This window comes from Anabas testudineus, chromosome 6 (assembly GCF_900324465.2).
Source record: "Anabas testudineus chromosome 6, fAnaTes1.2, whole genome shotgun sequence".
Taxonomy (NCBI): Eukaryota; Metazoa; Chordata; class Actinopteri; order Anabantiformes; family Anabantidae; genus Anabas; species Anabas testudineus.
This window is the reverse complement of record NC_046615.1, coordinates 13,070,148-13,096,123: the sequence shown is the minus strand read 5'-3', so window position 1 is coordinate 13,096,123 and position 25,976 is coordinate 13,070,148. Positions and strand designations below refer to the sequence as shown.

Below are 25,976 nucleotides of genomic sequence, written 5' to 3'. Positions count from 1 at the left end.
AGGGAACATGAGGCTATATTCACTTCACTGGTAATGTCTGAATTTTTAATGCACTCGCAGGGCACTCCTGTTGCTAGGCCGAGGATCTTTTTAAAGAAATCTTCCCCTGCAATGAGCATGCGCTGTCGTGCTGAACACCTCATTGGTCCGTGATGGGGGTGGAGTGCATACCTCAGCCTCCATAGACTGTCCAACAAAGGCTGTATTGACTGAGCAGTCAGGTTTTGCCAGATTTGGCTGTCCCCATGAAATGTCTGATACCATTTGTTCAAATGTCTTCAGACAAGATAAATAATCTGATTCGTTTTACTAATTCTGTCAGTTTGGCACAGGCTTCTGAACAGCACCAGACACTGTCTTTATGATAAGCTACACAAATCATAAAGGCACTGCAGGCAGGTCTTAACTCTAAAGAGGTTCAAGGTTCTTGGAGAAGTTCTGCAATTACATTTTCACAATTCTGTTATGAATGTATTGAATAATTTATAAAATCCTCCACATTGCAAATCTTACTCCAAAATGAAGTACGGCCCTGGTAACTCTTTATCAGAGTAAAATGGTGTAGCAGTCAGTTTGTCTATATTTGTATCACAAACCAAGTCTAATACCTGAACTATGGTGCACATCAAAGACCAAATGAACATGTTATTGATCATTTATTAACTGTCCTGAACATACAACAAACTGTAAAAGTCCTCTTGGAGGAAAGGGTTCAAAAAAAGAAGGGAGTTGTCCAGAGTTGTTATGGTTTTTGGGCAGGACTGTTTTAGAGGAGTGTTTTAAACCCATATGTTGAAACCGAATGGACCACAGCAAGAGAAGAAGAAGTTTACCTAATGGGCAAAAACATTTATATATACATATACACTCTCTGGTCACTTTATAAAGCACACATATACAATTGAATGCAATTCAATGCTGCCACAAATTATACTATATTTGTAGAAACTGTCAGAAATGAGCTAAATCTACTATATGTTTATTATGAGCTCATAGTGGGTGGAGGAGTTGGGCAGTGTATAATATATAATGTTTTGACCATCCTGTTTACATCAATAAGGTGGCTAAAACATTCAAAACTAACTATAATGCACTCTAACTATGGCCTTGAAAAGAAACATGCAGTAGATTTAGCACATTTCCATACAAATGAGAAATCACAGCTTGTAAAAGCAGAGTTCATGGCAATGAACTGCTGTTTTGGGTTGAATTAGATTAGACAGAAATTACATGTATCTTTGGTAAAGTGGCCAGTGAGTGTATACTAGTATACTGTCAAGTCAATGCATTGAAAAACAAAACACAGCATAACCTTTTCTTTTAAATTAACCCAGTTCATGCTGGAAATCAACAGGTCACACTGTTTATGGGTTGTTTACAGTAACATGTTACTAACCTGTTCCTTTGATAGTAACGCTAACGATTAGCTTGACTCGCTTTAGCTACGTGCTAACGTTGTTCTACATAACTAGGTGCAAACACGACCTATTTGTTTTGTTCAGTTCACTTAAAGTGTCGGGAGATAAAGTTTCAAACGTCTTGCTGCGACTTTGGTCTCCAGCAAACACGACTTTCGGCGGGTTTCGGCTTCACTGGGCTGCTAGCGCTAGTAGCTAGATGGAGCTGGAGAGGAAGTGGAGTTTGGCTTACGTTGAGCGCAAAGTGGGCAGAGCCGCTGGAGGATATCAGCTCAGGCGGAGGCAGAGAGGAGGACACACACAGCAGAGGAGCGCGGAGAGCAGGAAGGGCGGAACGATGCGGCCGAAAGACCCACCGAAATCACCCAAACCGTCCGAAAAGGCGACACTGGCACGGGCAGATGATGGGGGATAGACACGGCCTGGATAATGGGTAAGAACTTCGGAGTAATCGCACATTAATAGGTGTTAAAGGCGAGTCGGTGGTGGATGGCAATATGGTGGAAAGAACGACAGTTAGACGCAGTGTTGTAAAAATGGCCATGGTGTGTTGAATAAAGAAAACGGTCTGTAGAGTGTAAAATGCATATATTTGTGTTTTAGTTGATGGAAATTGCATGTTTGCTAGCTCTGTTTCGACTTACCCCAGTTCATATTTGGACAAGCACATTTATTCCCGACTTGTTTGGTGTTATTTCAACCTACGCATTTAAAATTTGCTTTGTCCTTGAAAGGGCAAATGCCCTTGTCTGAATTTGCTCGACGAAAACAACAAAAATAAGCAAATGTTTCGTTTTTTAAATGCTTTTTTGAGACTGATTGACCTAAACACAACAGGTTTTAGCCTATTTTTCTTTATTTTCAGTATATTCGTTTTTTGAGGGTTTTCCTCGAATTGCTAAACAAAAAAATATTTTAAAAATGATATTTTTTTCACAATACCTCGCCACAGAGTATACAAGTGTAGTTTGTAACAAGATTTAAGTATTAGATGCTTAAAACGTATTTTAAAATAGTTTAAATTAATTGTGACAAGTTATCAAATGTTTAAAATATGCCAATTGACAGCAATATTTACGTTATAGACATTAATCATGAACTATAGTGGATGTGTTTGTCAAATTAAGGTTCTATATCTTATATAAGCTTAGAAATACTTTGAAATACAAAATAGGGTGTTGGCTTTTAACCCTTCGAGGTGCTGATTGGAGAAGTAATTTAAATGTGTACTTTAATTTAGCTTTTCTATCTAATATTACATCTGGGAGACATGCAAAGAAAGATTTTTATGTTAGAAACTTCACTATGTTGAAGGAATTTGAGGAAAGTCTAAATACTGTATTAAAATTAGATAAAGAAGAGCTAACACAATCTTTGTATCACTGTCTCACGAACAAGGTTGCTGATTTATCCACATGTAAAGGCAAATACTATACACATTAAAACAGATGATGTACACTTTGTAATATTTGTGTCTTTAACTATATAGTTAAACCCAAAGGATTAGTTTGATCCAGCATATAATAAAACATTATTCTCAGTAGGATATTACTGTTAACCAAAATTTAGTTGCTTTTGAGCCCCTGAGACATGCAAAGACAAACATTTTCACAACTAAATATGCAATGACTTATTTATGATTATCGTAATATGTTAATGAGCTGTTAAATGTTCTTGAAAATAAGATTTTCAAAAGAAAATAGCCAGTTTGTCCGATTATTCAGTTTCTTAGCCACATGAAAGTGGCGGTTTTGATGACTGTGACATCAAAAACTGATTTAAAAAATGTTTTGTCTCTCCAGGGTTTGCCCTTGGTGTTTCACAATTTGCGTCAAAGAAGAAAACTGATCGTCTGACCTAAGCTAAATGGTAGGTTCTTATTAACTATGCTTTCGGTGTTTTTTAGTAGCTTCTGTCTTTACTGCCACATACATATAGCCAGTAGGGTGCGCTGTTGTCACATTTCCTCTCAAAATGTCTATTTTTCTATTTCAAAGGGTTGATATTTAGCCACCATGGAGTCGTAATCTGAAGTATTCTGGTGATTCGCACTGCAACGAGGATTTGTAAGTATAACTTTTAAGATAAATTAAACATCTGCAGAACATTCCTTACTTATCTGCGTTTTAACTTCTTTACATATGTAATGTTTTTATTCACAACTTAAATGTAACCGAATAAAAAGTAAAGTTTTCACCTCACATGAAAGAATACGGTAGTGGTGCTATACCTTTTTTTGGTAGTTTCTCTGGATTTTAGCTAAGCTAGCTTTAGATCAGTCAGCCATGTATACACGACATGTGCGGCCCCCTAGTGTATAATGTAGGGAGGATAAAAATGTAAAATGATCAAGTATCGGACTTTGCAAGAGACAGTTTTTGAATAGTTTTCCCTTAACCTAAATACAACTTCAACTCACTGCTGAAACGTGATTCAAATCGTAGTGCACTCTTAGAAGTTGCCTTCAGTCTCAGCATGTCGCTGTGCAATTTCTTCAGCTGGAGATTGCTACAATATGCAACTTTTGAGAATCAAGCTAGCAGTAGCACGAAACCTGTTATTAAATGCTACAAAACTTCAGTCAACGGAACGACATATCCATTCTTATCTTCTCTCTCCAGTATGTCTATCTGCTGAGAGTGGTACAGATATAAATATTTGATCTAAACCAAACTTTTGTTAGTATCTTAACGTTTCTTATTATTGCGCACGCTATCTCCGCTAATGGCGAAATTGGGAGCTCAATAGTCTGCAAACTAGCCGTAGTGACATCTTGGATCGGATTAGTTTGCGTTATCGAAATATATGTCTGATTGTGCATATATTCCCATCGTGCGTAGGCATCCAGCCATGCAGACATAGTGACTTTTGTATGGCATTGTTAATTGCTGCATTTGCTAATGTATTATCTGAGAGACTTTGATGTTAAATCTCCTGTGCTCTCCTTTAAAGTTGTATTCAAATTTAAGAGTTGAAATGAAACTCCCAGTACAATTTGGCTGGCACAGTAATGTGAAACAAAATTTTTTTTGTTTGTCGTAGTTTAGTTAGCAAATTGGTAACATTTTGAAAATTTAATCACGAAAATGACTATTGGCTAGTTTAGCTATACTCTGAGTGTAACTTAAATTATGGCCTGTAGAAGGCAGTATGTGACTGCAGGATTTTGTTAAATGAATTTTCGCAATATCCAGATCTTTAACATAACTAACATAATTGCTTTTCATTTGTATTGCTCCTTATTTCCTGCATTGTTCCTCATAAGTGTCAATATCTTTGTTTAATGATACCAGGCTTAAACAAATCTTAGAACCCAAAATTAAAGCCTGCTTACAGCATGTCACTACAAATACTTATGTAGCAAAACATAAATTAAAACAGTCAGTTTTGAGAACTCCCTGAATTTAGCACCATCTTCATGAGATTAAGGATGCACGAACATTCAACTTTGGAAGAATTACACTGAACAATAACTAGTTACTTGTAATCAATTTATATAATACTGTGACTCATATTTGAACTAATTACAAGCATATGCTTAATGTCTAAGATAAAATCCAAAATTGTCTAAACTGAACATAAATAATTGCATATAGTCAACTAACAATATATAACTGAATAAAATGTATGTATAACAAGCCACTGTGAACACAGATAACTTTATTTTTTCTTATTCAATGTAATTCTTTTTCCTTTACTTTTTTCTCTTAATTATTAAAGGTAGCACAATCAGTGAGTGATTACAACAAGAAGGTTAAAAATGTATATTGTCTATACTTTTAGCAGTATTTATTTCTACCATACTATGTATTCGGTCAATTTGTTTAAAAAAATAATTTAAATCCATTGCCAACTCTTATGATGCATGACTTTCAAAAAGAGGATAAAAGATAAGGCAACTTCATAACACATTTTAAACAAAAAGTAACAAAATATTTTCATAACAATAGGCAATAAAATTAAGAATACAATCCACAAAAGCAAAACAAAAATGCTGAAATGAACAAAATACATTAGATAAAATAAAATACATCTACTAGACAATCTGTATTAATTGGCTTTCTGCTAAATCCTTAAAACACTCATGGATCTGTTTTAATGACTGTAGCAGTAAGATGTGTTTTTCTCATACAATTAGATTCCATTAGTGAAACGGTAATATACCTTTTTTTTTCTTCCTTTGTTATAATGAGCCTTCAATTGATTGTACAGAACATTAAAACTGTTTAACTGTTGATTGACGGAGGTCTTCGTAATAAGTACTTAAGATCTTGATTTAAACCTAAATAACATAGTTTTCAAAGCTAAAATTGGGTTGCATAGACAAAACAGTTGCTTACATATATTTCAATCACAATAAAGCTTTACATTGGTTTGAACATTAATTTCCCATGTGCACTGCACAAAAGATGAGTTAATAATCAATAATTATTGCTAAGGATGGAAAGGATTCTGTTAATTTCCTCTCTGAGATCAATACATTTCTTAAATTCATAAGATTGTGCTCTGAAGTAGTTTTGTCTTTGTCACCTGAAATTAGCATGTTAAATGAGAACACGCAAATACTTCAAACTACTTAAAGCCATCCACATTGAGTGGTCCACTTGATTGCTATTTTTGTGTGGCTCTGATTTATTGTGGCTATCATTTATTGTTATTTTTCCTCTCCCACAGCAGAAACATGGACTGGTGTGATTTGAATTTTGCAGAGCAAGAAGACAACTCTGTAAGTTTGTCATGTTTGACCTGAGTATATATTAACATGATTAACTGTCCCATAAATAGAAAATGTAACTTAACTTTCCTATATGCTATTTCTAAAGAGGATGAGGATATCTCCCTCCCCTTTGACCTCACACCACATTTATTGTAATATTTATTGCTGCCAATCACTTCTAGTTCTAAAGGCCCACAGAATCCCTAGATGTTGGCAGTTGGAGTGCATACATGAAACTTAATGGTAGCACATGTTCAGCGATTTTTAATGATCAGGTTATTTTGATTATTGATCAAAAAGAAGACATTTTTAAAGTGGCCATATGTGAACATCCACTTTATTGCCTCCTATTGGCACTTTATGGAAGAAGTCATATTTCTCTGAGCGTTGCTGTATTCTCCATTTTGTTAGGATCTATGTTGGATTTTGGCCTATGTTAAAAGTTTTCTATGTCATAGTTATTTGTATTGAACTGCGTATTTCACCATTGTAAAATCTGTAAGTAAGATTTGTTTTTGGACAGAAAAAAATTACCACTGTTTAAAAAGTTGCTCTTAAGTTATTGAATGCTATCATGTTGTTCATTCGTTCGTCAGTCTTGTCTTTGCTTTGTCAACTTGGGTAATAATTTTGTCCAATCAGGCTATGGGTTTTTTTAATACAGTATGGTTTGTTTACACGCCAGTGTTTTGTTGTTTTGATCTTTATTTTTATTTGTATGTCACTGTTGCATAGTTTTCTGCATAATGACTTAACGAGAATTACGCTAACAACTGACTCATCATATACCCCTAGTGGTCAGCTGATGAATGTTTTTTGAGCATTTGTCGGACTCGTTACGCATACAGCATTTTACAGAACACTTCAAATTTACCAATCAATATATCAGTTCGGAGCCCTACAAATCTTTACAGTACTTATATTACAGATATGGCTAATTACACTTCTCAGTTCATAGCTTTATGCTAATAATTTCTGTGTGGGATCTTTAAATCTATTTTATTTCTATTTGTTGCCTAAAAAATTGTACTGGCATCAGATTGGTTGTAAGAAATCAAATGAACATTATTCATTAGTTTTGAAACTTGGTTTATTATCCCGCCCAAATCTGTAGTTTGCGTCATCCACGTTATCGTTTTTATACGACACTTTTTAATATAGGATAGCTGCCTTGTTCAATTACTTTCGTTAAAAAAAAAAACCCACAATTATTGTAATTCCTGTATTCTTACTACAGACGCTAGTATTTCATTTCAATCCACTCGCGCAATGTTAGCAATGCAACTGAAAGCGAACTTGTATGGTAAACTATCTAAACTTTAGTGTAGTTTAGCATGCCTTTTTAAACTGCAGGACAGTAAAGAATTACTCATTTCAGTTGCACTGTGGGCTTACAACTTTTCCTTCTTTTTTATCCTATCAAGACCCCATTGAACTGGATATTGCTGAAATGAAGACTGCGTTGTTTAACGTGAAGATGGCAAGTGATTTGGCAGTTGGCCAAATTTTGACAAGATGATGATTCTGACTGGACTTTTGACGTTGGGATTATATTTTTTTACGACGACATGGACACTGGAACACCTTTTCTGGCTATATAGTGGACTCGTTAAAAGATTACACTGTTGTTTTTTGGAAAACTCAAAACCCGCCATTGTACATTTGATATTCAAATGTTGTTTTTAAATAAAGTGTATGTCCTTGTATTTTTTTCCTGGCTTTGTTTTATTAGATTATTAACCAGACAGGAATTATGTGGCGCAATATTTTGATAGCGCTAACTTCTTTTTAGCTCGGCAGCTGGTTTTAATATTGAGGTTAGTTCATACAACAAATTTATTTGGTTTGCATTGACTTAATAGACATTAAGCTCTGTCCACGTATTGTATGTGCTAGCCCAAGTGTTCACGCTTCGTACTGGGTTCACGAGTCTCTCGAAGAACTTTTTATCCTTGATCCTCCATCTTTTGCTTGTGTTGCTCCTCAAAAGTAATTATAACCTCGCCTGACTAGAAAAAGAGAAAATGGTTGATGTAAATGCACCCTTGTGCATAAATCAGATGGACTAATCAAACGGTTGAAGAACACACATTTGTGTATTAGTTTTGATCTGAACACAAATGGTTTCTGGAGGCTCTCTAAAATGGCTCCTGGTTGTCCTTCTTCCTGTCTGAGCAGGAAGTGATGCAATTGGTGCACAAATGTTATATTCACTTTTACAGCCTAGAGTTTTCTCACGTTTTATAAAGTATAAAGAAAGCTTCCACTAGCAAGCGTGTGTCCTGAGCCTGAAAAAAATATGTAAGTTCATATAAAAGCAAAATTTAAACATAATAAAAGGGGTGGGACTTAAAATCACCTGAGTGTGGGGTAAATGGAAATAACGTCAATCAAAGGCAAAGCTTTCAGAGCTAGGAAGGAGCTCTAGATGGCGGCTGAGCCTTGGGAAGGGTGCCATGGGCTTCGTCAGACCGTTTCTGTCGCTTGTTTTTCGACCGAGACCGCTTGATTCTGGTGATAATTTAATAGCTGCAGTCGTACGATAGGTGTTTTAACGGAAATATTGGCGTTTTTTGGTGTTTTCGAGGCTGGTTGTTCGAGCTGTAGAAGCCGTCTGTGCTGGGAGAGTGCTTGTCGTTGTTTTCCATACTGTGCTCAGGCAGCCATGGCGCGCCTCCATTTTTTAGTGTGCTGCTCGCCTCTGTCGCTCAGAGTCTGACAGTAGATGAAGACTGTAAAGGCCTTCAAGCTTTTTGAAACTACTCTCTTTTTTTGTAATTTATTGTTAAGTTATTATTTTTTTACAGCTCCTTATTTTTATTCGAGTCGGATTAATATTTAAACCCTCAGTGATACAGCAAGCGTGAATCTAATATACCTTTTATAGGCTACCACCTTTCTTCACATTGAATTGGTATGTTTACATTGTGTATTTTATAATTTACTGATTTTCTCATGCTTAAACCTTATTTTTCTTAGCCTTCACCTGATGACGCAGTTAAAATTAATTGCATGCGGCTTGATCCGAGGACTATATTGAAAGACATGTTTGATATTTAACTTATTGTACTAGCATCTGGCATTGCTCTTAATTGTATTTAACTAAGCGATGTAGATTATGAAATCTTTCGATTTAATGCCTTTTGCTTTACTCGTGTCGCACCGCCTGGGTTTTAACTGCCACCTGAGCAAGACAATCTAGTGGGACTTGTAAGATAGTTCATGCTTCCTCTAACTTTTTGACAGTAAATACCTGGACAAAAGATCATCCTATCAAAGATTTTCAGGATACTACGATGATGAAGAATAAAAGTAAAAAACAAGAGGATGAAGGATCGACTCAAAGCAATGCATCAAGGTATGAGCCTTATACTTTTCTACCTTATTCCTATCTGGTTTGATTGTTTACCTTGTCAAGCATGGTTGATCACCTGTGTATACATTTCCGACGTGGTTTTGAAGAAGTGCACCAGTGTCATGAATGACCTTGCTATTGTTTAATAGCCACACCCTGATTTTCCAACCATTTCTTACACTCAATAATGAGGTTTCAGGCCTATGTTAAGAGATCACTGCCAACAAGATGTATGTGTTAGACCATAGGGAATCTCGTTTGTCCTGTATTATCTTGCAAATGATTTGTCAAACGTTTAATGCCATAACTCTATAATGTAATATGACCTTGTCTTACTAGTTAGTACTGCATTGCACCATTTTATCAACATTGTTTAGATTTTATTTATTTCAGAAACAATGCACAGCTTTGGTTTTACTTACAGTCAGCAGGTTTTACATTTGATAAATATAGCACATCATGCCTTATTTGACTTGAAACCAACTTGCATGCAGGAAACAGTTTATATTTTATGTCAATCTCTACTTTTTATTTGGAACTGTACTTAAAGTTTTGACCAGGTTATATGGAATATTGGGTTGCTTATGCTTAGTTATTTTTGTTTGTCAAAACAACTCATTAATCCCCAAGTCTTAAGTGCCTTCTTAATAATTTTCTTGTTTTTAGATGGCCAGTAAAACTTAAAACTACTTCTCTCTTGTGTATTATGAAGTTATGTCAGTGTTCACATGCTTATGTAACAACATTTTTACCTCCTGTTTGTTTACAGGGAAATTTTTTTGGGCTGCCTTTTGTTACAGAATAGTTTGAATTAAATCTTTTTACACATAATAAATATTAGAAATATTGAATGATTGCTTTCACTTCAAAGCAAGATATTTTATCCATTGATAACGCCTAGAATTTAATTACTGTTTTTTTCTTTTTTTTTAATAAGAATCTTAAGTTTAAAAGTCATTTTATGTAATAATTCATAATGGCAATATGGGGATTACTGTGCTAATTGAAGCATCTGTATTCAACATGTCTGATGCTTGTGAATGTTAAAGCTAAACAGTGTTATTTCTGTTTAAATCTGGCTCCTGTATCTCTTGTCAGGAAGATTATACAGGCCTCTAGGCTAGAGCCAAAACACTTTATCATGTCAAAGTTTTTGTTTATAGTATTGTCTGCTTTTCTTATTATATGGTATTTGCAAGTGTGTATTTGTCATCCTGAGGCATCTAAATCTTCAAATCCGTGGAGACACATTTCTCTCAATAAAGATGGTTAAAAATCATTTCTATCATCATTTGTATGTTGTCAGGACAATGCAGAAACACCACAAGTGGCTAGCCATTAGTTAAAAGGGTGTTTTTATTTATGAAACCAGTGCTGTATTCCAGCTTAGGTTTTTAGTATTAGTTTCTGCCATGTTTTCACAACAAAGGATGCAGATTGTTCTCAATATATTGTTGTTTTTTTAGATGACAACACAAAGGGTGCTTGGATGCTAAATGTGGGTATTCACCCACAGCATTTTAGTGACTACACTGCAGCAGGTTACATCACATTTGTAGTTTTTTCTGTGATCTTGTGGCAGCCATTTTAGTGTTTCAGTTGTGAGTGAAATATGTCCTCTGCTACAGATGACAGCCTAACTTTTTTCATACTGGTAGATGATCACTGTGGGAATGCAGAGCTGCAGAGTGAGCAACATAAAATCAGGTGACCCTATGTAACATTATATCCTATGAAAGCACTGTACACCTGCTCTTCTGAGTCACAAAATGGCCCTGGCTTTGTGTGCCCAGCTTGCTTACTTATCTGTATTAAAACTTAGCTCAGAACTACATAGAGGAGGAACAGGAAGTGCTGAGACCTTGGACAGCATGCACTCTGTGCTGCCATAGGCCAGTCTCCCACCTAGCAACGCGTCAGCCAATAGTAATTCGAGGTTTTGTGTTTATCCCACCCACTTTTGACCTCATTTAAAGCGGAAGGAGCCTTGCACTTCCGAGTTTGGTCACTGAAGCAGTGAAATGAAAGTAACATTTTACATCAATTATATTGTAATTATTACGTTTCTACCATAAACGAAATATTATTACCATTACCAGACTTTTGTATACAGAATAATGCACAGATTATTATAATTTATGCCTTTAATAAGGTATACATTCTGATAAACTTCAAAATTAGCTGCTCCTAAAACATCCAGTAGTTAAAGGATTAAGCATGTATATGTGTACTTTTTTAAAAAGACAAACCCATATGCTTCTGCAGAAACGATTCATGTCGGGCAGTGATTTCTTCAGATTTATTTTGAATGGCTTTAGCGCCCCCCTGTGTACAGACGAGGTACAGCACACAGAGAAATCAGACAGGAGAGGTCAGCAGGTTTTATTCATAGAAGACACCCATCAGTAAATTACTGACATACCACAATAACGCATGTTGTAGCTTATTGCAAGCAAGAATAAATGTATCAGTATCACATTTGAACTGTGTTACATCAGTTAATGTATCACCTGTGTTTTCCTGTTCTTGTGTGCAGTGTCACTGAGTTATGTGGCATTTGTTAACCAACATGGGATCAGGCCTCTAAAGAAGATGCAGGAAATGCTTTAACAAAGACATTATTCTGAAAAGTCCCCTTTTTTCTGCTTTAAACAACAATCTGAGAATAAAAAGAAATCACAGCTCTGTGCTCACAGCTCATATCCAATGTTGGCCAGCACCTATGGTAAAGGGTCACAATAGGCCATTGCTTTAGGTTAGTCATAAGCTTAAAAACCTTCAAAACTAGGCTTATTCTACCATATTTATTGGGCTGAAGAGTTTTATTACTGACATAAAGTATTAATGAGGATACGACTCAAGCTGTGAAGACCAAGAATTTATGAAATGTTGCTGTGATGGCATTGATTTACTTGTAATCTTTATTTTCCTGTGATCTTTTTAATAGAAGTAGTTAAAGTTATCGTCGTATTTGAAATTGCTGGTTGTCAACATGTTTAAATTATAGATTTAACTCATTATCTAAGATTTGAAAAGCTGGTCTGTGAACATGGGGTTTTCCCAAAAATGTAGAAGATTTGCGTGCCTTAGAGGGAATAAAGAGTTGTGACTGAGTAAGGAACATGTTTATAGATATGAGGTTCCTGTATCCTCTTGGCTAAAAGTCTTACAAATGCCATGAGTCTCTTGCATGTCTCAGTGAGAGTGTTTGTACTTTGAGTTTAAATGTTAAGACTACTATCTACTCACATTTTGGCCACGTTGTTGTTGGGTGTACAGTATTATATAAGCATTAGCTCATCGTCTTTGTTGCAAAATCAGAAGAATGAGCATCTTCTTGTCTCTGTAGCAATTCGGCTTCAGAGGAGTCTAACCACTCGGCGTCAGAGTCGGCAAGTCAGTCAGAGAGTGAGCATGGCAGCGAGAGGAGAAGATCCCACAACTCCGAGTCAAACAGCTCGTCAGAGTCAGAGAGTCGCTCAGAGTCAGAGAGCGAGTCGACAGAGTCCAAATCACAGCAAACCACATCCGAAGTCAAAGACAAGCCAGTTAGAAAGAAGGAGCGTCTGGCAGATGTGAAGAAGGTAAAAGCCACTGAACTGTAAGATAGATATTCTGTACTGACTTTTGACTGTTTTCATTAACTAGTATGTGGCTCATTAGAGCTGAAACTAATGGAATTATTGTTTAGGATAACAACAGAAATATATAAACTGTTCATGTCATTGTCACCTTACAAGCAATATCCCAAAAATCCTAGTTGTACATTCACAGTTTAATGTTGGCTTCTTTTCTGGGTTTTTTATTGCCTGAATATCTTTGTTGGCTGGGAAGATGTTTCAAACTTGGGCACCAGACCTACTGTTTACCATTCTTCTAAATTAATAATTCAACAGTGGAGACAGGAATTGACAGATGAAATGATAATGAACATGATCATTAGTTGCAGCAGCAACAGATTTAAATGTAGAACTAAACTGGGACATGTTGATTTTGTAAAGTGATTCAGTGATGTGATGTTTACAGATGTGGGAAGAACATCCAGATGTGTATGGGGTGAGGAGGTCGAATCGCAGTAGACAAGAGCCGGCTCGTTTAAACATTGGAGCCGGGGTAAGCAGATGTGAATACAGAGGAGCAATGAAATGAGATGTGTGACAATCAATGCACGTTTAACTCTGTTAGCATCAGCTCCTTTAAAATAGCACGTGTGTCCACTGTGTCACCTAGTGGATATTGTCTGTCAGTGCTGCTACTCGTCATATGCTGATGCTGCTGACTGCATTTTCAGGGGAGCAGCGACTCGGAGAGTGAAAGTCCCAAGAGGAAAACGTCTCGGGCTAAGAAAAAGGAGTAAGTATGAGGATTGTGGACAATGGGGGATTTGTGTTATTATTGTTCCATTTATTTCACAGTGCAGCTTCATATTGATTTTTTATTTTTATTTTATAGTTTTGCCATGTTTTGTTAGCAAGGTTTTTAATTTAACACTTGATTCACTGTAGTTTTCACAGTTCCTGTCTGTTTGTGTCATTTTGTTGACAGCGTATGTTCATAGTGTGATTCTTATCATTTGATGCTTTTAAATGGGTATCTGTTTGGCTCAGTTTCAGCCAGCCAGGTGATATTTATCTACTAAAATCAAATGAGATTGGTCAGATCACAGGCTTATCCCTGATCAGACTGGGTTGTGTTGAACACCCTATGGCCTTCAGATTTTTGAAACTATAATTGGTTCTAGCGGTGATGGGCCTTGAGGGTGAACTTGTGGCATTTTTTTGTTGTAAGAAATTTCTGGAAAGATGATGACTCAAATGATGAAGAGGATGAGGAGGAGGATGAGGAGGAGGAGGCTTCCGACAGTACAGACAGTGAGCAGGAAGAGAAAAAAGTTAGATCCAGACGACTTCCTGCTAGAAGGTAAGAGTTTAGTGAGACCTGGCCATCAGACAGCTACCCACTGGTCATCTCAATCATTCCACATTATATGAGCAGTTTTTGATGACATATTTTGTGCTTAATTTGGTGTGACATTTCAGACCAAAACACAACATCTATAATTTCAAATTTCTAAGCCTAATCGTGGAACAAATATTTTTCAGATTATTACAACAAAAATAAAATGGCGGCTGGCTGACAGTTCTCATGTGGCCAAAACAAAAATCTCACTCTATCACTTAAGTGGATTGCATGTTTGTGTGCTTAACTGTGTGTTTTACAGACCTCAGACGAAATCTTCAACGGTCAAAAAGCAGCTGTCTCAAAAAGCAAGGAAGTCCAGGAAACAGGAGTCGTCAGGCGAAGAAGATGAAGATGATGAAGACGACGACGACGACAATGATGACGATGAGGAGGACACTCCAAAGAGGCAGACTCGAAGAAGGGGTGCGACAAAAGTCAAAAGGTGCGGCTCTGTTCGCTATGTATTTCTGTCTTCAGAGAATTTCCATTAGCGTGGATTTATTATTTAAATTTTAAATTCATCAGGAATTCTGATTGATGATTCCCTCTAACACAGATGGTAAAAAGTTTACCGACACCTCACCATCACTATATGTTGACCTTTTTTTGATGTGTTGCTGTTGGTTTACAGCTATAAAGAGGACCAACACGACTTTGAAACAGACTCCGATGACCTCATTGAAATGACGGGCGACGCAGGAGAGGAGCAGCAGGACGACGACAGTGAAACAATTGAGAAGGTCATGGACACCAGAATAGGCAAAAAGGGAGGTGAGAGATTTTCACCTGTCTCTCACTGTTTCAATGAAAGCACATTGTATAGACTCTAATATTGTAGTTTTTCTTCTTTAGCCACTGGGGCTTCGACTACTGTATATGCCATAGAGGAAAATGGCGACCCATGTGAGGGCTTTGACCCTGACAACGATGAGGGGGAGACTCAGTATCTGATCAAGTGGAAGGGCTGGTCGTACATCCACAACACTTGGGAGAGCATAGACTCTCTGACACAGCAAAAGGTCAAGGGACTAAAGAAACTAGACAACTACAAAAAGAAAATGGATGAGCTTAATTCATGGTGAAAATCTTTGTCTATGCATTAACATTTTATTTACCAATATACACCAGTCATTTTCATTTGTCACTTGACTCCGTTCTTGTTTGCAGGTTGAGGAGGGCGACTCCAGAGGATGTCGAATTTCATAACTGCCAACAGGAGCTCATAGCTGACTTGAATAAGCAGTTTCAAATAGTTGAGCGTATCATTGGTAAGAAGACATGATGCATTTGTTGTCTGTTATTGCTAAAGACCTTTTTTTTCATTTAAATGTACAGCTGAATGTTGAGCTTACTAAAATACATTATTTTATTAACAGCAACAAAAACAGGAAAGACACCAGGATCGTCTGACTTTCCCTGTAAGTCTGTTTTTTGACTGTTGTATTCTGTTGGCTCTTCTGTGCAGTCCATTTTTTTTGTCTCTAATAATTTGCATTTTAAATAGCCCATAGCCACAAGACACCGTCCTCCAATGAGCCCGAGTATCTATGCAAGTGGATGGGGTTACCCTATTCTGAGTGCAGCTGGGAAGACGGAGCGTTGGTTAGAAAAAAGTTTCAGCACTGCATAGACAGCTTCACAAACCGAAACAGCAGCAAAACGGTTCCCTCTAAAGACTGCAAGGTAACAGTCTTATCTTCACAATTAAATTATATTTTATAGACAATTATTAAAAAGATAAGCTCAATATGTTATGGGATTGGAGGTATGATAGAGTAGAGCACACACATGCCACACAGACGGGCCCTGCTACATAGTCAGGTCGTACCCAGGACCTTATTGCTGTGAGGGGACAGGACTAACCTCTGCATCATCAGGCTGCCATGGTGATGTTTTCTACTCATAACTGAAGGAATGTGTTTCTGTTGTTTCAGGTGTTAAAACAAAGGCCACGGTTCGTTGCTCTAAAGAAACAGCCTTCATATATTGGAGATGAGGTCCTAGAGCTGAGAGATTATCAACTGGATGGGTTGAACTGGTTGGCTCACTCCTGGTGCAGGTAAATCTGTTCATTTGTGTCGGCTTTAGATGCGTCTTTAGAAAAAGGAGCCGCCAAAGAAAGACAAACGTCCCTTTATCTTCCTTCTCCTCCTCAGGTGTCACAGTGTTATCCTCGCTGATGAGATGGGTCTGGGAAAAACCATCCAGACCATCTCCTTCCTCTCCTACCTGTTCCACCAGCATCAGCTGTACGGGCCCTTCCTGCTGGTGGTCCCTCTGTCCACGCTCACCTCCTGGCAAAGGGAGTTTGCAACTTGGGCCCCAGACATGAATGTGGTGGTGTACCTCGGTGATGTCATGAGCAGGAAAACAGTAGGTTGAATTAGTCTGGAGGATTATTTAAGAGTTTTTCCTCTAGAGATGCTTACATTAACGTATTGTTGCTTTGTGTAGATCCGTGACTACGAGTGGGTGAACCATCAAACCAAAAGAATCCGCTTTAATGCACTATTAACTACTTATGAGATTCTACTTAAAGATAAGGTAGGTGCAAAGATAAATGAAATGTTTTTTTATGATTATCTTTGCAGCGTATTTTATTAAACCGAGCATGAAGAGAATCAACCACAACATTTGTCTCCAGGGTGTGCTTGGGAACATTAACTGGGCCTTTCTGGGTGTGGATGAAGCTCACAGGCTGAAGAATGATGACTCTCTGCTGTATAAAACATTAATGGAGTTCAGGTCCAACCACAGACTCCTCATTACTGGCACTCCCCTGCAGAACTCCCTCAAAGAGCTCTGGTCACTGTTGCACTTCCTCATGCCTGACAAGTATGTTCTGGTTTAAAACGTTTTTTTAATGTGATTCTGAACAAAAGCAGGGGAAATGGCATCAGTTTGAAACGGATGCATGAAATGTAATTTTATTGTGCACTGCAGGTTTGATTCCTGGGAGGATTTTGAGGATGAACATGGGAAAGGAAGGGAAAATGGTTATCAGAGTCTGCACAAAGTCCTCGAGCCTTTCCTTCTTCGACGTGTCAAGAAAGATGTAGAAAAATCTCTGCCAGCCAAGGTGGAGCAGATCCTCCGCGTAGATATGTCAGCACAACAGAAGCAGTTTTACAAGTACGCTCCTATTTCTGTCTCGTATTACCTTTTTGATTGCATCTGTCACATAAGCGACTCGTACATTAGCTGCATTTCTTCATCATTTGAACTTTTGTTCCTGAATATTTTCAGGTGGATTTTAACGAGGAATTACAAAGCTCTTGCTAAAGGCACCAGAGGCAGCTCCGCCGGCTTCCTAAACATTGTAATGGAGTTGAAAAAATGCTGCAACCATAGTTTCCTTATTAAACATCCTGAGGAGGGAGAGAGTGAAGCACAACTGGAACGTCTGCAGGTAAGTCTCATCCTGAATCTTCTTTAGCTCAAAGCAGCACCGCAGGATAGCTTCTGCTCGACTCTGTTGTTAGGAACATAGAAGAAAGCAAGATATTCCCAACAGATACCTCTGTGTTACTTAATGTTTCAAGTTATCAGTGATAACACCTTATCTTTGTGTGTTACAGAGTCTAGTGAGAGGTAGCGGGAAGCTGGTGCTGCTGGACAAGTTGCTGACCAGACTCAGAGAAAGAGGCAACAGGGTCTTGATCTTCTCCCAGATGGTCAGGATGTTAGATATTCTGGCTGAATACCTCGCTATGAAGCACTACCCATTCCAGGTAACATATGTTTATGTACATGTATATTTGTACAAACTAAATATCTGTTGCAACATAAAATAGGATGATGTATATTTATTCTTATTGTATGTTTCTTTCTAAAACATAGCTGACCATTACTACACTATATACCTACTGTATGGTGCCGTTAACTTAATGACAATTGTTCCTCCACCTTGTTTCCATTATCAACATTTTCTAACAAGTGGAAGCAACTTGTTAGAAAATGTCGGAAATACAGAAACTGGCCATTAACGGAGTCAGACTTTCTGTCTTTATTGTGAAGGGGCTTTTGGGGTTGTTGTGTTGGGAAGGTTTGACTGAGATAAGCATCGGATGTCAGTGTTGTTGCACACACACTCTGCCAAGCTGAGTGTTCATGTGGTTATTTATATCAAGTTATTTTCTGCTGAAGACCGACTCCTGCAAGTCACTCGACATAGGTTGTTTTGCTGACTTAGTCTTCGCAGTAGACTGTTGTGGCCAGTCTGAGCATATTGACGGGGTACAATGGCAGAGTGACGTCAAGGCTAAAGCAGGTAGCTGCCCTAGGAATCATCAAAGGTTTAATCTTCCTGTTTTCCTCTTCAGAGACTGGATGGTTCCATAAAGGGAGAAATCCGAAAGCAAGCACTTGACCACTTTAATGCAGAAGGCTCAGAGGTATGTATGATGTATAGTAACTTAACACTGCTCACTAATACTACCAGCGTTTTGTATTTCAAGTATTTATATTACTGTCAAATAGACTCCTCATTGTTACTTGATCGTTTAAGTCTTACTGAAATTTAAGGCAACAAATAATCAGATGTTCAGATGTGTTTTTTAGTTCTCTTTGTTTGAAAGCTGTAGCAGGTGTTGGACAAACATTAGAAACGGTCAAATACTGTGGTTTCCTGGAAAGATTAGGTTGTGATGTTAAGTAATGCAGTTTCATTTATGATTACCTTTGACCTATTGTGTGTGTTCTTACTGCAAGGAATATTTGTTGTGAATTGATCAATTAAATCTGAGAACATTTTTTATCTGTTTTCTAGGACTTTTGTTTCCTGTTGTCCACCAGAGCTGGAGGTTTAGGAATTAACTTGGCCTCAGCAGACACCGTAGTTATCTTTGACTCTGACTGGAATCCTCAAAACGACCTGCAGGCGCAAGCCAGGGCTCACAGGATCGGCCAGAAAAAACAGGTAAACTGTGGCTTCAATTCATGGGAACCAGTCTCATCATTAGGAAGTGTATTGTACAGAAATATATAATCCATGCTCTTTCTTTCACAGGTGAATATATACCGACTGGTCACCAAAGGAACAGTGGAAGAGGACATCATTGAGAGGGCAAAGAAGAAGATGGTTTTGGACCATCTTGTCATTCAGAGAATGGACACCACTGGTCGAACTGTGTTAGACAGCAACTCAGGAACCACAAAGTAAGATGTCAGAAGTTAATTAGACATGTTTGCTGACTGATTTTGTTTAAAGCTGATGTCTGGAAGCACTGTGTATGGTCAACATTGCTACTGTTTTTACAGTTCAAACCCGTTCAATAAAGAAGAACTGACTGCTATTTTAAAGTTTGGTGCAGAGGATCTTTTTAAAGAGGCTGAAGGAGAGGAGTCTGAACCACAGGTACCACAATAAATGAATAGTCCCACATTAAATGTAATTAATTGTTGCATACTTTGGAAATTAAACCATGGTGTCTTTCTTTTTTTAGGAAATGGATATTGATGAGATCCTAAGATTGGCTGAAACAAGAGAAAGTGACCAAGGCTCAAGTGCTACAGATGAACTTCTCTCTCAATTCAAGGTACGTACATACATATGTGTTCCCATGTTATATATATTGAGTATCAAAGCCCTCCCTTTCAACTTGTGCTTCCTTTCTCTCTTTCTTCTGCTGGCATGTCTCCTCAGGTGGCCAATTTCTCCAGCATGGAAGAGAGCACTCCGGAGTTTGAGGAGAGGCCCATCCGGGAATGGGACGATATCATACCTGAGGAGCAGCGGCGCAAAATTGAGGAGGAGGAGAAACAGCGGGAGATGGAGGATATCTTCATGTTGCCCAGGAGCAGGAGCTCTAACAAGAGAGTAAGAGGAGAATTAGTTATAAGCATTTCCCATTTTTCTTGCACTGATACTGTAAATAACTGCTGATATATTTTTCAGTGGCTTCTATTAAATTAAATTGGGTCGCTGTAATTATTTATTGTGTTTTTAAGGCTCAGGCTAATGACAGTGACAGTGACGTGGGCTCAAAGCTGAAGCACCGCTCCTCAGGCTCCGAGAGTGAGACAGACGATAGTGACGATGACAAGAAGCCAAAGAAAAGAGGGAGACCTCGAGCTCGCAAGAACAATGTGGAGGGTTTCACCGATGCAGAGATCCGCAGGTAAAGTGCTGAGTGAGCTGTTTCAGCTGAATCCCAGTTGCTTGTTGCTGTGCTTTTATGGTCACAATTAATAATGTCTGCGTAATATCATCAACAGGTTTATTAAGGCATACAAGAAATTTGGCTCTCCACTTGAGAGGTAAGCACTAATTACAGCAATAATCATTTAATGTCCAGATCAGTGGCTCACATTTGACTAAATACATTTTCTGTAGTAGTCAGTGTAGTCAAGTCTCCTCTCTGTATCCAGGTTAGAGGCGATCGCCCGAGACTCTGAGCTAGTGGACAAATCCATAGCAGACCTGAAGAGACTTGGTGAGCTCATTCATACTAGCTGTGTGGCTGCAGTGCAGGAGCATGAGGAACACCTGAAAGAGAACCCAGTTGAGGGTATGTTGTTATATTTCTTAAGAGTTTTTTCAGATTGTAGCATTTTCCAGGGCCAAAAATAATGATGCATATTATTATGACAGCCAAAGGTCCTGGGAAACGGAGAGGCATTAATATCAAGATCTCTGGAGTGCAAGTCAATGCCAAGTCCATCATCCAGCATGAGGAAGAATTTGAGCCGTTGCACAAAGCAGTGCCTTCCAACCCTGCTGAGAGAAATAAGTAAGAGACTGCCGCAGATATAAGGGAGAGCGTGGGCTTTGATGTTTAGAAAAAGCGAATCTGTGTTGCAGATTCAATTTGACTACACGATTTCCCACAGGTTCAAGCTGACATGCAGAGTGAAGGTGGCCCACTTTGATGTGGACTGGGATCTGCAGGACGACGTTCAGCTCTTGCTTGGCATCTACGAGCACGGCTTCGGCAACTGGGATCTGATCAAGACGGATCCCGACCTTAAACTGGCAGACAAGGTAGGTATTAAACACAGAGCGTGACTGTAGCTCATCACCAACTCTTTATAGCTGGTTTGATGACGTGAGGGACGAGACTTTCAAGTAGTTGCATACTTTTCACACAGATTCTCCCGGACGACCCAAGCAAGAAGCCTCAGGGCAAGCAGCTACAGGCCAGAGCCGAGTATCTTCTCAAGCTTCTCAAAAAAGAGCAAGACAATACAGACTTGTCAAAAACTGGGGAGGAGGTATGCTGCTATTAATCACCGAGTAACTCACCCACAGTGTTTTCACCACATGACGTTTGCCTTTGATGCACACAAAGATGCCCAGCTCCCACGTCGCTCATGCAGTCTCTTCCTACATAGGTCAAAGTGAAGAAGAGGAAGCCTCGGGTGAAAAAGGAGAACAAGATTCTCAAGGATGAGCACGGTAACGACATCTCCTCCCCCCGTCTGTCCGACAACCCATCAGAGGAGGGCGAGGTCAAGGTCAGCATCATAAGATGTTGTAGTATCACCTGTTGGGTGTAGCTCTGTGTTTGGGTGGTATGTGTAGCATCTCTGTGTGGTTCATGTGCTGCTTACAACAAATAATTCCTATTGCAGTAACTACTGCTATAGGAGTATAATTCAGCCTTATTTAGCAATAGCATTTATATTGTTCTCATGTTTGAGCAGGATGATGGAACAGAGAAGTCTCCTGCCAAGAAGAGACAAAAGAAGAAGGATAACAAAGAGAACAAAGAAAAACAGGGAACTCCTAAAAAGGAGAAGGAAGGGGACAAAGAAAAGAAGGGTGCAAAGCCCCGAAAAGAAAAGGTACGCTGGAGAGGTTTTCACCACAACTGTGCTTTACTTTAAAAATGTACATGGTAAAGAAACAAAAGTGAGAGGTCTTCAGATGTTTTTATTAAACTCTACACATCATCATGGCTTTAAAATTCACCATGCAGCAGGGAAAGTGGCTAGAAGGTCATGTCACTCATGTCAAGTCACTTTTTCCAGTCTGTCCACACCCCGTGAACAGATGATGAAATATCTGAATAGCAGACTTGGGTTGATTTTGTGTCTGGTATTTTTGTCTTTCAGGCGAAAGGAGCCAAAGGAAGGAAGACTCAAGGTCCAGTTCACATTACAGCAGGGTCTGAGCCCATTCCCATCGAAGGAAAGGAGGATGATGAACTTGACCAAGAAACTTTCAGTATTGTGAGTTTCTCTTTCTGTCTACTTAAATGCTTGTGCAAAGATTGAGCCAGCTGATTTTAAGTACTCGTGTATAAGGGATGCTGGCTACATTACATCCTAGCGAAGCTAGTGTATTTACAGTTTAGCTGGTTGTGTATGTGTGCAGTGTAAGGAGCACATGAGGCCAGTGAAAAAGGCCCTGAAGCAGCTGGATAAACCAGACGAGGGTCTGTCTGACCAGGAGCAGCTCCAGCACACACGCACATGCCTACTGAAGATTGGAGACCGAATCACAGAGTGCCTTAAATCCTACAATGACCCCGAACATTTCAAAATCTGGCGAAGGTAATATGATTGCATATTGGCTCTGTGAGATTAACCTTGATACTCACCTGTCGGACTAAACTCTCATAATTATTTTTGTCTTGTTTTGGCAGAAACCTCTGGATTTTTGTGTCTAAGTTTACAGAGTTTGATGCAAGTAAGCTTCACAAGCTGTATAAAATGGCCCAGAAGAAGCGATCACACGAAGAAGAGGCAAGTTGTTAACACTCTAGTTTTCAGGGGAACATGGTCTTTTGTGTGTAACCGACTCTGAAATTATGCCGTGACATTTCCAGAAGGAGCAGAAGAAGAAGGATGATCCCGTAGGGAAAGGTAAATCTTTCAGACCAGAACCCTCGGGTTCCAGCAGAGACTCAACGGGTACGCAACCGTCCTCCAAATCTGCATCTCACTCGACTCAACAAGGCCCTCACGGACACCACAGAGAACCATACAATGCAGTTAACAAGCGACACTTCGGGAGCGATGGTACGTGTGGATTTTTTTGTAATTGTTTTTAAGGCACTGATATAATATTGTCAGCTTCAAGATAAATCAAACACTGGTCGTCTGACATCAGCTTTTTCCGTATTTCATCACAGATCGAGGAGACTGGCAGAGGGACCGAAAATACAGTTACCCCGGCAACAGCAACCAGTCGTGGCAGGGAGACCGGCATCATCCATACGACCCGCATCGCTACAAGGATCACTATGGCGATCGACGTCCACATGGAGACACATATCGCAGCTCGGGCAGTTATCGCAACAACACCTCCCCTCGAAAAAGGCCGTATGAGCAATACGGCAACGACTGGGACCACAGGAGCCACAGACCCTATTACGACAGGTGGGTTCCTCAAACCTTCTGGTAGTTATCTTTAAATGCAGGTCTTCCTGTTGGTGTTATTAAAAAAAACAAAAACATTTTGAATTATATTTCAGGCATCCAGACCCCAAAAGAAGACGTCCTGATGAATTCCGTCCTAACTACCACCAGGGACGAGATGGACCTCTTCAGGATTTTAGGAGGATGCCAGAGCACAGACCAGCAGGTCCGCCTGGGCCTGAGCACTACAACAGGCCCTTCCACCCTGACAAGCCTCCTCCACTGTTGGACCCTCGCTCCCCTCAGGCTCAGAAGTCCCCCCAGGACTCCCGCTCTCCACTGGAGCGACCTGTAGATCCGAACCCTGCGGCAGACCCGAACTGGAACAGGAAGACGTAAAGTCTGCCAGTGCTGGCTGACGAACTGATCTGGGTGTTTTGTCCAGAATCAAAGCCACATGCTGCTGATGAACAAATCTGGCGTCGCCAATTATAAGCTCACAGTTGGAAAGGGAATCAACATGTACCCTCTTTACCAGCAAAACCAAACTATTGTGCTCTTTTCTCCTCAGTGACTGTGGCTGTGAATAATTTGTGCCCCGAATGAAGAAGTTTGTTTCCTTCTGTCATCTTCATGAGGGAAATGAACAAAAATAAGCATCTTAATTTAGGTGAATTGACTTGATCAGTCATAGTAAGACACAGTGAAATGCTTTATGGATGCTTAGTCCTATGGACTATTGCCTAAGGAGGACTTAAAATACATGAACTGATGACTGACCTTAATCCTAAAAGTGCCTGAAGGTTTTGGCCTTTTTGAATGGTAAATGTATGGGATTATTCCCAAAGGAACCATGACATGGACATGATTTTTTTTTTTTTTGTTTAGCTATAAGTATTGAAAATTATGTCGTTGGAAGATTTGAATACAAAAGAATGTGTAATGTGTTATCATCTGCACCTTTAAAACGTTAATCTGGAACATGTAGCCGAACTGAATTACGGAGTTTCACCATGTGGGTTTCAAATGGTGGCGTGATAAGGGCAGCATAGATCATTTGAAATGAAATTTGAATGATCGGTCAAGCCAGTATGTTTCTACAGTTAAAAGTTAAAAAAATGGTTTTAACAAATTCACATTCTCACGTGTACAAATAATCATTATTTCCATAATCATGTAGTTGTATAATTCATTGCAGTCCTCTTGCTTTGGTCACTTTAACCACTTTCCTCTGAGCAGGCCCAATGAAAAAGAAGCTGTGTCGGCAGTATTTATTGCAACAACGTGTGCAAAGTTTCATAACACTACGACTTAGAACAATCCTTTATTTTTGCCATCGAGTATTGTAATGGTTAGGAACGGTACTTCAGTGTTGTTTCATTAATGTACGTCTTTCCACCGTTGGGGAGTTGTGATGTTGAAGGTTCAAGAAGCTGGTGGTAACATTTCATCATGTTTGTCACCTTTGTTCACCCACCCTGTGCCAAATCTAGTCGTGCTCTCATCCTACATTTGTGTTTGTTTGTTTGCTTCTCCATTTGTGCCTTATTTATGTATGTATGTATGTATGTGTTATTATTCTCATAGTGTATATTGGTTCATGGACAGTAATGCAGTCTAACACAGGCAGGATGTTGTCACATTTTAAGGAAAATGCTCTGACTGGCTAAATCATAGGAGTTGGAAATTGGTGAAGGGACCACGTATGCTGGTAAATTGTAATGTGGTTCTGTGATTTGAGAGGAAAATACAAACGTAAAGAAACCATGTGTGTGTTTTGTTCAGGGCACTTAGCCGGCCTGTTACAGCCAACAGCCAGCACATCTTTTCTTCCACCTTAAGCAAACTACAGTTCCTGTATCAAATGTTCTTTAAGAGTCTAAATAATTTATATTTGTGACAAAACCACTCTTCATGAGAACTGTGCTGTACATATGTTTAGACATATGTAATAAACTTTGTTACAGAAAGGTTTGTTTACTGTGATCTCCATGTGACATGTTTGATTAAAATCAACCTGATCAGTATGGTTAAGTTATTCATAGCTGCATCATCATCTGATCTGCAAAGATACAGATAAGTGATGTTATGTAAAGTGTTCAGACTTGGCCTCAGATTAATTGGAGAACAAAAAAAGTTGTAATTGGGGGCAACTATGGTTCAGTTGGTAGGGGTGGTCGTCCACCCATGGTTGGTGGTTTGATCCCTGACCACATGTTGA

The 25,976-nt window shown here is 38.9% G+C and overlaps 1 protein-coding gene across 3 annotated transcripts; it reads left to right on the top strand.

Annotated features, from left to right (window-relative positions):
* Nucleotides 1–1,682: 1,682 nt before the first annotated feature.
* chd2 (chromodomain helicase DNA binding protein 2) lies at nucleotides 1,683–25,727 on the top strand. Of its 3 annotated transcripts, XM_026364923.1 has the most exons (43): nucleotides 1,683–1,851; nucleotides 3,221–3,287; nucleotides 3,416–3,484; nucleotides 6,093–6,144; nucleotides 7,560–9,049; nucleotides 9,382–9,493; nucleotides 12,840–13,074; nucleotides 13,517–13,603; nucleotides 13,782–13,843; nucleotides 14,279–14,410; nucleotides 14,712–14,894; nucleotides 15,084–15,223; nucleotides 15,305–15,530; nucleotides 15,620–15,720; nucleotides 15,829–15,870; nucleotides 15,957–16,135; nucleotides 16,387–16,511; nucleotides 16,609–16,825; nucleotides 16,907–16,996; nucleotides 17,097–17,287; nucleotides 17,396–17,584; nucleotides 17,699–17,861; nucleotides 18,031–18,183; nucleotides 18,775–18,846; nucleotides 19,221–19,370; nucleotides 19,461–19,609; nucleotides 19,712–19,808; nucleotides 19,897–19,989; nucleotides 20,097–20,270; nucleotides 20,402–20,571; nucleotides 20,669–20,710; nucleotides 20,822–20,961; nucleotides 21,045–21,183; nucleotides 21,284–21,434; nucleotides 21,542–21,664; nucleotides 21,785–21,907; nucleotides 22,097–22,237; nucleotides 22,508–22,624; nucleotides 22,770–22,948; nucleotides 23,041–23,140; nucleotides 23,224–23,416; nucleotides 23,530–23,776; nucleotides 23,872–24,154. In XM_026364923.1, exons 6-43 carry the CDS (start codon nucleotides 9,432–9,434, stop codon nucleotides 24,152–24,154), a joined length of 5,460 nt encoding a protein of 1,819 aa, XP_026220708.1. In that variant the 5' UTR covers nucleotides 1,683–1,851; nucleotides 3,221–3,287; nucleotides 3,416–3,484; nucleotides 6,093–6,144; nucleotides 7,560–9,049; nucleotides 9,382–9,431. The 3 variants fall into 3 exon arrangements, with proteins under 3 accessions (XP_026220708.1, XP_026220707.1, XP_026220709.1); XM_026364922.1 differs by having other exon boundaries at nucleotides 7,560–9,493; nucleotides 23,872–25,727; XM_026364924.1 differs by lacking the exon at nucleotides 14,279–14,410 and having other exon boundaries at nucleotides 7,560–9,493; nucleotides 23,872–25,727.
* The last annotated feature ends 249 nt before the right edge of the window (nucleotides 25,728–25,976 follow it).